The following is a 15868-nucleotide window of genomic DNA, read 5'->3' as shown; positions in this document are numbered from 1 at the left end:
TAGGGGAACTAGGTTGATTTGGAGAAGATTGGAGTCTAGCTCTGGAGAGGACTCCAAGAGGAAGTCGGTCACTTTGGTCTTTCTCCTACCGCTGCATTGGTAGGTCAGTTGGACGTCAAGTAGATCGGTCCAATCTCGTTGTCGATAGCGTAGCATCGGTCGTAGTGTGGCTTGATTGGCATAGGCATAATTGTTTTAAGCTGGTTCAAATCTGCGAAAGAGACAAAATCGCAAGGGTTAGCGTGACAGTTAATAGGGCAAAGGAAAATTAAACTGAGCTAAATCGTATCAGCTGTTCCTTTGTTCCAGTTGATATTATAGCCTGGTATATGGGCTTCCTGGTTTTCAAAATTTCCTGATACCTAGAGAAAATCATCCTCGTTTAGGTCCTTATTTGGTGTACGCTTAATGATTTTCTTTCGGCCCTTTCTTATTCTGAGGTAATAGACCCAATCATCATCATTTTGGCTAAGTGAGTATTAGTGGAAGAGCTCGGCCAATCCGAGGTTGAGACCGAGGCGACGATTTAGCACGGCTATCTCGTTGATAATCTTATAGGTATTAGTGGATAGTTAAGTGGGGCATAGTCTGGTTTGTCTAAGGAACTCGCAAATTAGTGGTTGGGCTGGGAATCGAAGTCCTCCCTCTATGATGGACACCACGGTGAAAGGAACAAAGCCTAGCTTGCCCCATGGTATGGTGTCTAGCTTGACTAAGGAAAGGTGGACGTCGTCTGGAATATGATAATCTCTTCGAAATTTGGCCATGGCTCCAGGGGAGTTCACTAGAAATCAGTATTTGCCCATATTGTTAGGTTTACTATGTTAAATACCGAGTGCACGGCAATCTAGCATGGTGTTGATATGGACTTTGGTTGGCTCAGTTGAGCAAAAGTTGCTCAGGAGCAAAATGAAAGGTGTGTCTGGCCAACCTAATCAAAGTTTGCAAAGTGGAAATAAAAAGGTGTTATGCCCAAGTGATAAACTGGGGTAAGTAAAAGACTAATCAAGCCTAGTTCGGCAATATGGGGACACCTACTATGCTTATTTCAGCCATGGAACAATTAGAACTTTCTGGCTTCGTTCAAAATTGTAGACCGGTCCTAAGTCGAGGTGGCTACAGTTCGGGTTAGGAGAAGGGGCAGGGTGGTAGCTCAGTTTATTAGGCACGTGAATCTTAGCACGGTCAAGAGGAAGCCTAAGGTAGCAAACAGGTTCTGAGTTTGACCGTAATACGATTTTGGATCGAAAACACTGTTCTTGGCTGGTTTAAAGTCCAGTTAATGTGTTTCCAAGTGTGAGCATGAAGTTTTGCAAAAAGTAGGTTACTAGTTTAGTTTTAAGTGTGTATAGCATGCATTTTTGGTGTTAAAATATTATTTGCAAGACATGAACGAAAACATGTTACTACCAGAATAACAATGGCATGGGGAACTTACGATTTTGGGTGTAGAATCAGAATCCAATCTGAAACAGGCAACATCAACAATGGAGAATGAGAACTGGTGATGAGTAGACCAAGGCTTGAGCGTAGGAAGTTAGGGCTTCAAGCTCTAACTATGAGATCCCACAGTGAAGAAGACTCTTCACTGTACACAATATATATTTGTTGAAGATAGAAAGGCGGGACGTTTCAAATTATTGGGATCCATGCTTGACGGCTATGACAAAGATACGGAGCCAACATAGTTGTGTTACGTGCCTCAGGCCTAGGTAGCGTTAGACGTGTTGTACAGTTGAGAAGGCTGCTAAAGACCGTGCAATCTGGGGGGTCAGATTGGGCATTTATTAGCTTGGCTGAAGGTAAGTAATCCCAATCATGCTTCACAGATGGAATTAAGGGATAATTGAAAGAGTAATTTGTGTAAACCACAATTGGGCCGAACTAGGTGAACTGGATTACGCACTTTGGGCTGTGTATTGGGCCGAGATAACCCTAATAAGTGGCCCGATTTTGGGTCGTGCCTGTTGTAGACCAGTCGGAGGTGATTGCTGGATCTTGAACTACGTTACCTAGAGAGTCCACTACAGAGCCGTGGTGTTTTATTGCTAAAAGGTCGAACTATGCGCAGCCCGGTAAAACACAGTGTGTGTGTGTGTGTATGTTAGCCTGGTTCGGAGTAAGATATCCCGGTTGGGCATCAGCAGCTGAACATAGTGTGGCCATCTCATTTGGTTTGTAGTGATGAGGATGTTTTAAAGATAAGCATTATCCTTGGGCATAAGACTTCTAGGAGGACTTTGCTAAGAAAAGTAGAGTCCTACTAGGATTGTGCAAACCATCTCACTAGGTTGGTAGTGAGTAGGGTGTTATCAGGATAGACACCCTTCATTGGGAGTGTGATTCCTAAAGGGACTCTTATAAAGAGAGTTGGAGTCCTACTAGGATGATGCCAGGTGAAATCTATAAAAGCTCATGACAAGACCTATGTACATGTATCACAATTCTTATTCTCAAATACACAAAGCTTATTGTGTATTGTCTACTTGTTGGCTTAGGCATCAGAGAGGTTTCTAGCACACACCCGTTAGCTAGCTCACGTTTGTGTTTTTAGATAGCAAAGTGACGACGTTTGGAAAAGTGCAAACTTGGTCAATAGAATTATACGAAAAGATTATTCCATGCTCGTACAACTATATTAGTTAAGCACTTCGAATGGGATTTGCAATAGAATGGTAGCTAAAGCATATAATCAGGGATATATATAATATATGTAAGCATTTTGATTATGTGTGTATTTCTAAAGTGCCTTGGTCAATGGTTAAAACTGCTCATGATGCAGTTAAGGTGGTTTTTTTTTTTTTTTTTTTCTCTCTATAATCTTTGTAGATTTTCATCTTTATTTCTTGAAATTCGTTTTAGAAATGTGTCTAGTGTTAGACAGATTCTTTTAGATTTGTATCTTCAGATTTATGATCATCGTTTATCAATTTGTTCTTTTTGGTTTTTTGTTTTGAATTGCACATTTTGGTGTGACTTTTTTTTTTCTTCTATTTATTGGATTGGTGAATTTTAACTTTTCTGCTAGTCATATAACATATTGAAGATCTAGAGTTACAGTTTGCTAATATAGTTGTTGTCAATGCATATGATGATGATTTGTTGTTATTCGTCATTCAATTAGAACAATTGAGATTTAAAGTTTTGAAGTTTTAGACTTTTCTTAAAGAAAAGCACAGATAAATGTCGTTACCTAAGTTTGATTATTAATAAATATGGAATTGAACTATCAAAATAGATTGACTAGAGTGGAATAGTTTTTTTTTTTTTTTTTTTGAACATATATAAAATTGAACTATTAAATAGAATTTAGGGAAAAAGTTGAACAAATAGATAAAATTTAGGAGAAACATTGAACAGATAGTCAAAAAAATTAAACATTTAGGTATAAATTTGAACAGATAGACAAAAAATTTAAATAGATAGATATAAATTTGAACAGATAATTAATGAAAAGTCAAATAAATTTTTTTTAAAAAGTCAATGGAATAAAATTAGAAACAAAATATCTTCTAGGATTTTTTATCAAATTATTTCACAAAGTGTGGACTCCTCACCAACAAAAAATATTCATTGAATTTAATGCCTTACACCCTCCATAAATTAGATTTGTCACCAATTTTCTCAAGTTATTTTTACTTAATAACCTGTAAGTAAATATTATATGAAATAACTTGACACTCACTCTCAAAATTAAAAATTAAATAAATTTTATTAATAAATATAAATTGCATCAAGTAGGCCTTGTATACTTGTAAACTTCGCCAATCCAATCTCACTGCAGATAGGTGGATACCCCATCTTAAAGTAGTAGATACTAATATATATATATATATATGTTGGTTTATTTTGGGAAGTAGATTAAAAAAAGTGATTTTTTTTTGTACTTTTTGAAAAACGTGTAAAAAATAAAGAAATAATATGATTTAAAAAAAAATTAAAAAATTGACTTTTAACTAACTTTTGCCAAAATAGGTAGTATTTATTTAGCCCTGGGTTTGGCATTTCTTTTGGGACTAAATAATCACAAAAAGATAAATTTGAATACAAAAATCAATCAGACAAAATATTACTTTTTACTATAATCATTATATTTTTTTTCTTACAAAAATCAAAAGAGCCCCAAAATAAAAATCAAACGAGGATAAAAAAAATCAAGTTAAAAAAATCCCAATATAAAAATATTAATTATATTAACTGATGCCAAACTAACATTTAGTTTTCCTTCTCTTACAAAGAGAACTCTAAAATTTCATAGTGGTCCAATTCGACATTGATGCAATCTAGAGATGTGCTTAAGCGGACAAATTAATGGCATTAATTTAAATAACAATGATAGAGAGTTCTAAATTTTGAACTCTAAAAAAAGTTATAATGATGTGATAAGGATAAAAAAAAATAAAAACATCATATCAATGGAGTGAGGCCCACCCCTAGAGCTCCTTTAGAGCTCATGTTTTAAAGCTCCAAAACATTTTTGTAATTTAAATTCGGATAGTCTTGTATCATTGTTTTATTATAGTGGTACTACATGCAATAATATCATTGTTATGATATTATTATTGAGTCCACTCATTATACAAATTATAAATACTAAAAATATCTTAAATTATGTAATATCATTAATTAGTACACTAATTAATGTACTAATTAGTACATGTAGCATTAATCGTTTTATTGTTACTCTAGGGTTTTTGTTCTGCTGCTATGTACATTTATTATATTCATGTTTTATTGTTACTCTAGGATTTTTGTTCTGCTGCTATGTACATTTATTATATTCATGTTCTTGTTTGATAGTGTAATATTAGTTGGAGAAGAAAATAAAAAGAGTTATGTTAGGCATCCTAAATAAATTATTAATTTTTTACCAAACCTTTCATACCCATAAACATGTGATTTGTGTGGGTCTCATACCTTATGTGAGAGATTTAATAAAAAATTTGATAATTTATTTGAGATTCATAATATTTTCTAGATAAAAATATGTACAAAATGTTATGAATCATGAAAATATATATCAAATCTTAATGTGAAAGTGTGTGTGTGTGTGTGTGGGGTTTTGATTAAAGTTAGTAGGATGTAAGTCACACTCACAATAATTATAGATCATTGATTTACTTTTTTGAATAAATTTTTAAGTAATTTTTTTAAATTATAATGTTAATGAAATATATATTAAAAAATATTAAATAAGCAAAGAAATAAAAAAATATTAAAAAATATTGATTTACTTTATATAAATGGAACAACTCACTTTCTTTTCTTTTTTTCCCGATGTTAGATTATTGAATAAATCATAAACTAATTAGAGTTTTACTTTTATATGGTTAAATGGAAGTTAGCCAATGAAGATTTTTTAATTGTTTAAAATTAAGAAAATTAGTATGAGATTTTAAATCTCTCATAAGACTCCTCACTAAAAACTTCCTTTTGCTTATATGATAGATAGATATATTTTTTTAAAAGGTCAATCAGGCTTATTTTTTGTTCAAAAAAACCATGTCATTAATGACTATTATGTTTTTTTTTATAATAAAAAAAATTATCACAAAAAAAGATAAACATGTAAATATCAAATAACAATTTAGGTCTAGAGAAAACTCATGACAATTTCAATTGTGTATCTCAAATAATGTCAATTTTAAGTAAAATAGAAATTTATATTGCGAAGTAAAATAAAAAAAAACAAAAAAAACAATAACAACAACAACAACAAAGCAATGTGTGGGCCCAAATGCTAATCAAAGTAAAATGGTAACGAATTAAAAAAAATAAAATAAATAAACATTAAAAAATGGATTTTTATTGATAAATCCATTTTAGAGCTGTTATAACCCATTAGGTCCACAAAGGATTATTATAACCTGATTAGTCACATATACTTTTCTTTTTATTCCATGAGGTCCATTTTACTAATTTTATATTTTTAACTGGACTATTATTCCCTTATATATATATATATATATATATTGTGTTGATACACATACCACGTTGCCTCTTTTTTAGTTTATTCTGTTTTGGTAGTTTCTATCTTCACGCTTTTGATCATCATTCTAATTCAGATAGATACGTTTCTATTTTGCATGCTCGTTTCAAGGCTTTGATGTGCTAGGGTTTCATTGTTGCTGTTGTAGTATGGTTCGGTGATTTTCGAGTGAAGATGACGGATTGAACGGTGTTCGGTTGTAACATTTTTTAGAGTATAACTAGTTGAAATCAATTGTTTTTGAGTTACAAGACGGGTGTAGGATTGCATGATTACGGTTAGTATCATTTTGGTTATGAATACATGTTTAGTTTATGTTTTGATTTGTATGATGGATGAGATGCTCTATTTTGTGATTGATATAGATCAAATGCTCTGTTTGTTTAATTATATGCATTTTACGTAGTCATGTGGAGGGGAGTTCATTCAGATTATGTAAAGAATGTGGATGTTCTTATTTTACTTTGATGTTTGCTTAATGAGGCTCTGTGTGGGCAAGATAATTCAGAGTATATGTAACAATGTGAATGTTCACATCTTGTTAATATGAAGTTATGGAGGATTGCTTGCATGCTGTGTACTGTCACCTTATTGTGGGGGTGTTATTTTGACATTGTAAAATGTTTTATGTTGTGTAAACATGGTAGTGATAGTTTTCATTATGGATTTAGCAGTTGAACTGTACACATAGGCATTTAATTTTGCACAATGTGAATTTGCATATCGTTTCGATTATTGTTAACTGTTGTATTGTTGTGTTTTTACAGGAGATGGATACCTTTATGATGTTGGTGTGCACATATGGTTGCAGTATAACTGTTATAAATGTTGCCCGCGCATTGTATTATTCACATTTGGTGGAGTGTTTGTGTGAAAAATGGGGTGAGTTGTCTGCTGGTTCTATTTCATTGTTATGTCGGTTACCTGAGATTAATAGGTGTGATTTGGACAATGAGGAAGAATTTCAGAACAAGTTATTGCTTGCTAAATCAATGGGGGTACAACATGTAGAAGTTGTCGTTGAGTTGAAAAGTGATATTGGTCAGTCGAGTAGCTCCGGGTCTTTGCGTGTGGGGGGTGAGGAAGAAATTGATGCACTACGGAGATTTTGCCACCATAAGGAAAAGGCGTTGTTGTCAGCCCCTTGGGCAAATGGTATTACGCATGCGGGACAACGGTTTGTTGGAGGTGCACAAGAATTTCGTGATGTTTTATGTAAGTATGCTATCCAATGTGGGTTTCAGTTTATGTATGTCAAGAACGAGACAACAAGGGTTACTGCGGTGTGTGCGATGCGCGATGAGAGAGGCTGCTTGTGGGCTATACATTGTAGAGTACAACGAGCAAATAGTTTTTTCTACATCAAGAGGTTCAGTGATATGCATAGTTGTGGTAAGGATGTCCGAACACCAAAGAATCCGATAGTTAGTTCTGATTTGGTGTCGAGTACTATATCTGAAATTGTGAAGGACAAACCGTTGACTCGGTCATGTGAGGTGGTGACTATTTGAAGAGGGATTATGGGCTAAATGTGAGTTACCACATGGTATGGTTGGGCATGGAGAAAGCAAAGGCTATTATTCATGGAGATCACTCATTATCGTTTGACCAGTTGAGGTGGTATTCGGATGCTGTGATGCGTTACAATCCGGGGAGTTATGTCAATATTGACTGTGATGCGAGTAGCCAATAGTTTTGTCATTTCTTTGTATCATTCGTTGCGTGTATTTCTGGGTTCAATTCTTATCGGCCTTTATTATTCCTGGATGGAACATTCCTCAAAGGAAAATACAAAAGTTAGCTACTTGCGGTGACGGCGAAAGATGAAAACAATGGTTAATATTTTTTTTAGTTGTCTATTCATGTAAATATTCACATTGAGCGGCATAATGTGGACATAAGACAGACGATTACACAATGTCTTCCACATTTACACTGGTGTCAATGTTTACATTAACACACATTGATGTGAACAACAACATAATATGACTGATTGAGAAATTAATAGTAATGTGAACATCCACATTATTATACACTGATGTGAATGTTTACACTAGTGTTTACTAATGTGAGTTTATCCATTAATGAACAGTAATGTGAATGTTCACATCATTGATGTTTACGAAATCAAATCCAAAAACAACAACAGTAATAGAGCAATATAAATATAAACATTCACATGACCTATTTCCTTTATAGTGTTTTTTGTAAACTACTTGTGTTACTATGCACATTGGAATATTGTGAACAATTGTTTAATGGTGTTGTGCTGTAGGTCTATTTCCTATTGCATTTGCGATTGTTGATTCAGAGACCACGGCCAATTAATCGTGGTTCTTGCATGAACTTAGCAAGGTTGTTGATGGTAAGCATCAAATTACACTACAAGAAAAGTGGGATGTAACGGCGTTTATTTGACAGCGTTTAAAAAAACGTCTTTGATTCTGATATTTTACGGCGTTTTTTTAAACGTCGCATTCTTATTGACTGATACGACACCATTTTAACTTTCGAAAACGCCTTCAAATGTTTTTCCGTTTTTTTTTTTTTTTTTTTTTTTTTAATGTAGACTTAAATAGCCTATTCTCTCTTTCGCTCTCACTATACCCTTGATTTCACTCTCTCTTGCTTCAAACCCTTTCGTTTCTCTCGATTCAAACCCCTTCATTTAGTAATCGATTAATCTGCAACCCGTCTCTTTAAGTATTCGATTCACCTCTTCGTTTATTCGATTGAAGTATTCATAGATCATTGATTCGCAGATCATAATGTGCCATCTCGAGTTCGTGTTCGAGTTCGCAGGTCTTTCTTCATGGTAAGTGTTGATCAGTCATATCTCTATCTTCTCACATTCAAGTTCGATTGAAGATGATACTTACTAATGGAATCATTCGATTCAGGTATGCTAGGTTTTATCTACTTTATCATTTTTAGATCAGATCGATCGATTGAAGATCTGTTGATCGACTGAAGGTGATTTCGAAGTTCAACCTTCTTCAGCTCGGTGATTCAATCTCAGATTCATTCGGCGATTTTGAAGTTCTCTCTTGATTTCAAAGCTTGGTGATTCAATCTCAGATTCGTCCAGCAAGGAAAGTGAGCACCATCATCTACCAAGGTGAGCACCATCGCTTCAGAAAATCTCAAGCTCTATATCTCTCTCTCTCTCCCCTCTCTCTCTCTCTCTCTCTCTCTCTCTCAAGTTCTTCTTTCCCGTCGATTCTTCTCCTAGGGTTTTCAATCAATGTTTTGAAGAATTTTAATCACTGTTTTTTATTGATCAGTTTGGATTGATCAATCAGTGTTTTACACATCTCATTTATTTTTCCCCAGATCACCAGAACTGATTTTTCAACCAGTGTTCTTTATTTTTCACTCTCTGTTTTTTTATTACCCTGTTTTAAACCCTAAATTAGCATCAACAATATTAGCCTGTTTTTTTCCTATGCTGATATGATTTTTGGTCCCAATTCTGATGTATGCACATATTATAATTTTCTTAATGGCATTGTTGTTAGGGTTGCAAAATTTAATGGCTCTAGCTGATTTTTAGGAGTTAAGTTTGTGAATCTTTTGTACTTATTCCAGTGACAAGATTAGGGGCTTTAAGTAAGAAATAAGAGTGAAAGATGCGACTGTAAACAGAACTTACTGTCTACATACAAATAAATATGGAAATCAATTGTTCCAATGAGTAATAGATAAAAAGATTATGAATAATGAATGATAGAATGTTGCCAAGCTTACAAATTAATATATTTACAGATTCTCATTAGTAAAACTCAGTGGCCATGTGGTCATGATTGTCTTGACTTCTCTTTTGGAAAAAAATGTTCCCCAGTATAGGATGATAGGCTCTGACCCCTACTCAGCTGTATTAGGGAACCAATATATTCATATTCATAAAATGATACTGGTTTTAAGCATGTCCTATTGATTGAGTGTTTTTTCAAAACTCTAAAACTTATTACATGTAATTTTTTTTTTTTTTTGAAATCTGGTTCTGCAGACACAGTGGCCAACAATCCCTCGGAATTTACCAAAGATACTTCGTCCCTTGATGTTTTTGCTCAAACCATTGATTCGGTTTCTTATGCTTCTTTGGTTTCTTCGTGTCAAAATACCTGCTCCTAATGTTTTTATAGTGCAGGTGAGCTCTGAAAGATGTATGTGGTTGAATTATTGTCAAAATACATTGTTTGACACTTTTTAAGTTGTATTGTTTTGGCAGTGTTTTGATGACCTTTTTATTACTGTAAATCTTTAGAACTTTTCTTATATAACTGCTAAAGTGTTAGCATTGAAAAAGTTCATTGAAATAAGCATGATTTAGGTAGAATATCTGGTAACAATTTCATTAGAGGACGTATTATATGTTATCTTTTGTGCATTATTATTATCTTATTGGTTCTTTTTATTGAATGCTTTGAAGTTTTGGGAAAGAATATTGTTAATGTCCAATTTCTGTCTTTCTTCTTTTACTAGGGGTCACATACTGAACAAAGTAGTAGCAGCTTCAACCTATAAAAATATTGGTGGCCCAAAATGGGCCTAACTTGTAATCATCCATGGCTATGTTTGCTTGGCCATGATTCTAGTCAGTTTTGAATAGGAGTGTCGTGCCTTGCCTGCTTGGATTGATATTTTGGTCTAAACTACCTTGTTTCGGCTTCTGTAGAATCCACCTTCTGTCCCAACTTTAGTGGCTGTAAAGTGGGCAAGCTGGTTGAGGCGTTCTGCATTTATTGTTGATTGGCACAATTTTGGATATACTTTGCTAGCATTGTCTCTCGGAAGAAGTAGTGTTTTTGTGGCAATATACCATTGGTACACTTGAATTGACTTGTAAACTTTCCTTTGGATTTGAAGGCCTTTCTTTGTCTTCATACCTGAGGTGTGAGTTTTTGGTGCATGTCTAGGTTTGAGAAGCATTTTGGGAAGATGGCAAATGGTTCCTTATGCACGACAAGGGCAATGCAACATGAATTGGCACAAAACTGGGGAATTAAGTAAGATGGGTCTTCTGAAAGTTTGCAACAGCCTCCATTCTGCTTGTTCAAATTTATTATTAAGCCGTTTAATGGTACATTTTTTGTTTTCTTCCATGTTTTAAATTTGTAGTGCTGTAGTTCTTTATGACCAGCCTCCTAAGTTTTTATTGAATTGGTTGATTGCTTATATTTGGATTAGTGTCTTGCCAACAAACTGCTTAAACTTATTATAGGTCAAGGCTAGCTAATTTTCCTGGTTTGGCTGCACCTGATGGAATGGATACATCATATTTGGCATGATTTTTTTTTAAAATTAATGTGCATCCTCATAAGTGGATGCATTGAAGTTACTATATTCCTATTGTATTCAAACTAGTTGATATTCATTATTTTTGGAATCTTTGCAGATTACTGACTTGCCATTTTCTCTATATTCAACATTTGTCATTGAGGCCCGCCATGGTTTCATCAAAGTTTGTACTCTCTCATTACTGATTATCATGTTCATATATTGTTATTTCCTACCTTAAAAATTTAGTTGTTACATGCTTGCTCTTGTTTTGCTGAAGTAACAGCAAACAATATGGTTATTCATTAGGGACATGATTAAAGGAATCATCCTAGCAACTATAATTGGACCGCCTATTGTCGCAGCAATTATTGTAATAGTACAGGTACTGTTTTTTTCACTGTATTAAGACATTTCAGTTTTACTTTGCTGGTTGGTGATAAAAAATGTTCATTTGTTTGGGTTGCAGAAAGGAAGTCCTTGGCCATCTATCTTTGGGGGTTTCTGCTTGTACTATCTCTTGTGATGATGATTGTGTACGACGTTTTAATTGCATCACTTTTTAACAAGCTCACTCCAGTGAGTTTCAAATATATTTTTAGCCCATTTTAATTGAAGAAATCAATTCAAGTTCATGTTTAGTTTAATGGTAATTTATTGTGGTGTGTTCTGTCAAACAGCTTTCGGATGGAGAACTCTGCATGGTTGAGAAGCTATTTATTCACTACGTGGTCAGATCTTATCTTGGGTTATTTGAATAGGTTTACTGTCAATAAGTTGCGTTGACTGTTTATTTGAATAGGTTTACCGTCAATAAGTCGGTGATTCATCAGAGCGATTTCGAAGTTCTCTCTCGAAATCAAAATCGAAGTTCATCTCAGTGATTCATATTGGTGAGCTCCACTCTCTCTCTCTCTCTCTCTCTCTCTCTCTCTCTCTTAAGGTGAAATCAATCCTATGAAATTCTATGAATGGTTTCGACATTTGATTTGAAACGATCCTATCATATCCCTCATTTTGCTGAAATTCTATGAATGGTTTTTTTAATCTTATAATTTGAACTAAAACTTCTTATTTTGCTGTAATTTGTTAATAGAGAGAAGTACGAAATTGGTTAACTAATTGGTGGGGGAGAGACAGATAAATGGAATAAAAAAAAGAAATAAATTGCTATTAAAAACTATCCCACTTCACATGGCCAAGCCTATTGTTAATTGATATGGGATCATAAGAATCAAAACAAATCCCTTCATAATTATTATTTTGTCTTAATGTAAACGACTCTATTAGAGGATTCCATTGAATGTTTTAAAAAATGACAATAGTACCTCTGACTTGTAGTTGAAAATTGTTGTAATCATTATTTTGTCTTCCGTAGTATTTGATTGCTTTTTGCAGTATGGCGTTTGTTGATGCAAGATACTGGTATTTGGCCTAGCTATACATCTGCTTCTTCGTTAATATTTTGTTTTTTGTTTTAGAGTTTTACTCGGGGTAAATTAAAAGACTCTTGGTTTTGTTGGATTTTAATCTTCATATGGTTCTTGCCTAATTTAAACGAACTTTTTTTATTTTATTTTTTTATAAATTGTTGTTTCTATATTTCTTATGAATTACTTTCTAAAATTGCTTCAGGTTGGAACTATTATTGGGCTTTTGGACTTGACAGGACTGGTAGTCTTTATGCTTTTCTTTCTGGCAGCAGCTGTCAATGCCATTATAATTTCTCTTCTCGTGTCTTTAGCTGCAGCAGGGGGCTTCTTGGGTCTTTTCTTTGCCTGTGTGACGGCAATTTACATTGGGGCATTATCAGTTTGGGCTCACACTTGGCTCTATCTAGATAGATCAGCCAACAGACTTCAGCTTGGTAGAGTTCTTGGGAATGAATGTCTATTGTTCTTGAGATTTGACTGCACATTTTGTACCAGTTAAAGATTTAATATTATTTTTTGTGCACCCGAAGCTGGAGCCAGTTTCTTTTTTGGACCTTCTCAACCAACCCATGTATTCTCCCATAAAATTACTAGGCTCGTATTGAAGTTTATAGAAACCGAACCCTATGAATTTTCATGATGAATTTGCTCCTGATGTTACCATCTTGTTTCTTAAATCCATGTGCATCTCAGGTTGGATTGGATTCTTTTAGACTATGTGGTTGGCAACAAAGAAAAGCGTGGGGCTCGCGAAGCATTCGTTGACTGTGACTGGATCAGCGCTTTCTGCTTACTCTTCTGCCCAGCATGTTCGCAGCTGTCATAAGGCATGATAAAGTTTCAGATTGATTGAATTGCTGCTGTAGAAACTAGTCCGTGTAGAAATTTAATGAAAAAAAAAAAAAAAAGCCAGTTTGTAGTCTTGTGTAGAAATGTTTGAAGTACATATATTTTTTTTGTTTTGATAAACAATGCAGGTCTCTGAAAATGATAGAGAAGCTATCAGTACTGCATACTTGGCAAGGCATCCAATGCATTCTGGGTAACTTTTTTGGCCACTTGTTTTTGAAGTTATAGTGCATAATGTGATGAATTGATAGCAATCTTTTGTATTTTTTTTTCTTTTTCTTTTTGAGATTAACTTTTTTTCCTTATAATTAAGTCTCTCAACAGTTGACAAAAATTGGGTTATTCAGGTTATCTTTAGCAGGGAGAAAATGAACTCCTTGGAGTTGATGGCAAGTATGACAGTATGTCAAGTTTCCAGAAAAAACCAAAGGAAGTGAATGTCAGGTTGATTAATTTTTTCTAATTAATGGCAAGTATGCAGCGTTTTTTATTAATTTTCCTTGGAGTTGATGGCAAGTATGCAGTGTTTTTTATTAATTTTTTCTGTAGAATGTCAGGTTGATTTTTTCCTTTGGTTTATGCTCTCAGATGTTTCTAGTTCAGACAAAGCACTGCAGTTTCGATGTCGATGTAATTGAATAAAAAACAGAGAGAAGCAAGTGTAGTTTCATTTATTTCCTCACCCATTTCATGCATGAGAGATTAAATTTAAATGCTATGTTGCCATCTTTCTGATGTGTGATTTTTGGAGAGAGAGTTTGTGGAAAGAGGTACCTTCCTGTGGGTTCTCACTGCAGGAGCGGAGGTTATCTGCTACTTTTTTTTGGTGTGTGGATGTGTTGGGTTATGCTGTTGTATTTTTAGTCACATCTCTATCTGACTGATTACAGGCAAAAGCTATGAACACGATTGTTTCCCCCTCGCATTTCATATTGTTCCTCCCCTTTGTGCAGATTCCACAGTGCTTGCTTATGTGTTGTCAGAGCTGAATCGTCGGCATAATTATGGCGTAAATCTATTTCTCTTGTCAGTTGATGAAGGCATCGCAGGGTATAGGGATGATTCACTTGAAACTGTTAAAAGAAATGAAGTCCAGGTGAGCAAGTCTCCTGATTTTTTAGTTTAGCACAAGTTGGGTCGTTTTTGTTTATTCTGCTATTGGTTCATTTATTTATTTTCTTGCAGCACAACATTTTAATTTTTCTTTTTGTCCTGCAATCTTTTCTTTACTGTTGTTGCTGACTCATTAATTTCTGTTCTTGCTGTTCTAAGAACTTCTATTTTAGCTAATAAAATGGTTTTTAATCTTTTGTCTTTTTAATCAACGAGTCCTGTGTGCTTATGTGTGTCCTTTTTTTCCTTTTCCTTTTTCAGTATGGACTACCACTAAAAGTGGTGTCTTACAAGGAACTATACGGATGGACAATGGACGAAATAGTGAAGATTATTTGATTAAAGAACAATTGCACATTTTGTGGTGTTTTCCGTCGCCAGGTAGAGCAGTTATGCATTTTCAAATTGATGAACTTAATCTCTCTTTTTTCCTGCCCTTGTTTCTGGATGCAGAAATGATGAAATGAATTGAGTTTGATTGTAATGATGGAATGCTTTCTCTACAAGGCCCTTGATTGTGGTGCCTCATTGCTAAAAGTAGACAAGCTAGCTACTGGGCATAATGTAGATGATATTGCTGAAACAGTTCTTTTAAACATATTACGAGGTGATATTGCTAGGTAATATCTCATCTAAGGTTTCTTTTTCTTTAACTTTTGTTTATTTGCTGAGCTAAGATTATGTTTTTCTGTTGTAGGTTGAGTTGATGCACATTCTATAACCAATTCCAAGATGCAAGCCATTTAAGTATACCTATGAAAAGGAGATTGTTATATATCCTTTCCATTAGGTTGATGATTTGTGCCTAAAGTTGGCATTTGTATATTAATCTAATTTTTTACTGATTCCTTTTAGTTGCCAAACCTTAACTAGCTGTTCACGTATGCATATTTTAAGAGGCTTGACTACACTGAATGTAATTTTCAACCCCTTTTCATTTTTATTTTCTAGGAGGCCACAGTTTCCTTCCCAATCTCTCCCCAGGAAATGGAATTATCATGTTTAACATTACATGCTATATTTCTCTTTTCCTTCATATGCCTACTTCTGTGACTCCTCATACTGGCACCTGAGATATTTTATTTATTTTGGATGGTGATTTTTCGTTTATAATTCTCTGTTTTCCTTAATTGGTTCTTTGATGGGATGATGATTTTTTTTGGCTTCAATATTTTGTAATTATGTACCATGGCTGTACATTTTT

General features: G+C 34.2%; 2 protein-coding genes across 11 annotated transcripts; both read left to right on the top strand.

Moving 5' to 3' along the window:
* Positions 1-9167: 9167 nt before the first annotated feature.
* On the top strand, positions 9168-13665 carry LOC114257234 (UDP-glycosyltransferase TURAN). 10 transcript variants are annotated; one of them, XM_082922432.1, is made up of 9 exons: positions 9168-10139; positions 10668-10816; positions 10909-10998; positions 11388-11453; positions 11579-11654; positions 11739-11805; positions 11950-12000; positions 12072-13273; positions 13396-13665. In XM_082922432.1, exons 1-6 carry the CDS (start codon positions 10050-10052, stop codon positions 11793-11795), a joined length of 528 nt encoding a protein of 175 aa, XP_082778558.1. In that variant the 5' UTR covers positions 9168-10049; the 3' UTR covers positions 11796-11805; positions 11950-12000; positions 12072-13273; positions 13396-13665. The 10 variants fall into 10 exon arrangements, with proteins under 10 accessions (XP_082778558.1, XP_082778553.1, XP_028052800.2 ...); XM_082922430.1 differs by having other exon boundaries at positions 9981-10139; positions 11739-11848; XM_082922427.1 differs by lacking the exon at positions 11739-11805 and having other exon boundaries at positions 12072-12162.
* Positions 13666-13754: 89 nt separating this feature from the next.
* Positions 13755-15615, top strand: LOC114276837 (cytoplasmic tRNA 2-thiolation protein 1). The gene is given in 5 exon segments (XM_082922426.1): positions 13755-13995; positions 14505-14647; positions 14926-15284; positions 15362-15381; positions 15384-15615. Coding segments are annotated over 5 exon segments (600 nt in total). The 5' UTR covers positions 13755-13988; the 3' UTR covers positions 15455-15615.
* The last annotated feature ends 253 nt before the right edge of the window (positions 15616-15868 follow it).

This window comes from Camellia sinensis, chromosome 3 (genome assembly GCF_055761805.1).
Source record: "Camellia sinensis isolate YWXY chromosome 3, ASM5576180v1, whole genome shotgun sequence".
Taxonomy (NCBI): Eukaryota; Viridiplantae; Streptophyta; class Magnoliopsida; order Ericales; family Theaceae; genus Camellia; species Camellia sinensis.
The sequence above is the reverse complement of the archived record's forward strand: the minus strand, read 5'-3'. Positions and strand labels throughout refer to the sequence as shown.

Coding starts and splice junctions, on each gene's coding strand:
- LOC114257234 (XM_028196998.2), top strand. CDS start 10,050: ATGTTTTTGCTCAAACCATTGATTCGGTTTCTTATGCTTCTTTGGTTT. Junction 10,999..11,387: donor GCACAAAACTGGGGAATTAA/GTAAGATGGGTC, acceptor GAATCTTTGCAG/ATTACTGACTTGCCATTTTC. Junction 11,454..11,578: donor CCCGCCATGGTTTCATCAAA/GTTTGTACTCTC, acceptor GTTATTCATTAG/GGACATGATTAAAGGAATCA.